At 59.0% G+C, this 1,509-nt stretch overlaps 1 protein-coding gene across 1 annotated transcript; it reads right to left on the minus strand.

Moving 5' to 3' along the window:
• Positions 1-6: 6 nt before the first annotated feature.
• Positions 7-1,055, minus strand: LOC119332173. The gene has a single exon (XM_037605345.1). The coding sequence runs from the start codon at positions 804-806 to the stop codon at positions 207-209; it is 600 nt and encodes a 199-aa protein (XP_037461242.1). The 5' UTR covers positions 807-1,055; the 3' UTR covers positions 7-206.
• Positions 1,056-1,509: the final 454 nt, after the last annotated feature.

Consider the following 1,509-nt stretch of genomic DNA (forward strand, 5'->3'; position numbering starts at 1 on the left):
TCGGCCTTCATAGGCGCGGTGAAGCTGTCCTCGTCGCCGGCAGTGGCGCTATACTTGCAGCCGTCTCGCGGCCCGATTCCTTCACCCGTGGCTGACGGCGTGGCCAGGCCGATCACATCGACGCCGAGGTCTTGCTGGAGTGGCGCCATGGAGTCGCTTGGACGCTTGCCTTGGGAGTGACGCAGGCGATGTCGGCGGCAGCATCGTCACGTGCCTAGAGGCACATATGACTCCGCTATGTGCGCCCGCATCCTCTTGGCGGGCGGCGGGCACTGCGGCACGGCCACGAACACGGTGGTCAGATCGCGCGGCACCGGATAGAAGAGCCGCTGCTGCAGCGGCGCCCGCTTCCTCGTCGGCGCCGCAGCCGTTTTCCGCGGCGCCGGTGGGCACACAGTGGCCGGCACCAGCGTGCTGTCGGCTGTCGTCGGCGTGGTGAAGCTGCTCTCGTCGCCTGCAGCGGCGCAGCCATCTCGCCGCCCAATTTCTCCGCCCGTGGGCAGCGGCGTGGCCGTGGAGAAGCCGACGCTGTCTTCCTGCAGTGGCGCAATGGGCAGCATGGCCATGGAGTCGCTTGCCTTCGGTGTGAAGCAGGCGTTGTTGGCGCTGGCGGCAGGGTCGTCGTCGTCTGCTCCTTCTGCAGCGGCTGACCGCGCGCCGCTCGCCTTGGGTGTGACGCAGCCGGTGTCGGCGGCTGGAGCGTCATCTTCCGCCCCCGGCGCTGCCGTTGCCCGGGCGCCGCTCACGGCCGTCTGGATCGGCCGGAGCGCCGCCAATTCAGAGATTTCCGTGACGTCGAGGCCCATCGAAGCTGGTGCGCGCGCGCAGATCCCACCGCTGCTCTAGATCTTCTGCCAAGAGAGCCACGTAGTAGTTTATGCGAGAGAATTGCCTGAGCTGGGGAGCTTGCCAGTAGTGTGACTGCTTGCTTGTGCTGTGCTGTGCTTGTGCGTGGTCTTTTGAAGGAGCGTGAAGGAGGAGGGAGGGAGGGAGGAGGCAGGCGTCGTGGAGGTGATGATGGAGAAGGGTAACTTGGCTAAATAAGTAAAGGAGAAGCAAGCGAGGAACAGAATTATATGCAAGCAACAACCCAAGGACGGGCGCATGTTAAATAGATCATCGCTCATGGCCATGGGAGAGAGAGAAAATACACTCCACTCTAGCTACACACTGTCTTGAGAGCCACTCCACTCTGCATGCATCGACGCATCGTCCTTTTTGCCTACTACGACTCCATGTGCCCGGATCATGCATCGTATCAAGCGGAGCTTTTGGATACTGGATGTACCAGGTGGGAGATGGTTGTTCGGATATCTATAACCGATTTAGATGGTGGTTCGGTAATAGGCTAGGTGTTTAATTATCTAGTTTTATTTTAGCCGGTTGTGGCAAATTTTATCTTCTTTTAGTTTTGAGCTTCGAGCATATTTGTACTTCATCGGAGACCTTTTTGAATCTTTTATTTAATAATATGGCTGCATGCATCGTTCTGATAACTAAACACCTAGC

This window comes from Triticum dicoccoides, chromosome 7A, assembly GCF_002162155.2.
Source record: "Triticum dicoccoides isolate Atlit2015 ecotype Zavitan chromosome 7A, WEW_v2.0, whole genome shotgun sequence".
NCBI lineage: Eukaryota > Viridiplantae > Streptophyta > Magnoliopsida > Poales > Poaceae > Triticum > Triticum dicoccoides.

What these genes read in the sequence shown, in the direction of transcription:
- LOC119332173 (XM_037605345.1), bottom strand. Translation starts at nt 806, where the DNA reads ATGGGCCTCGACGTCACGGAAATCTCTGAATTGGCGGCGCTCCGGCCG.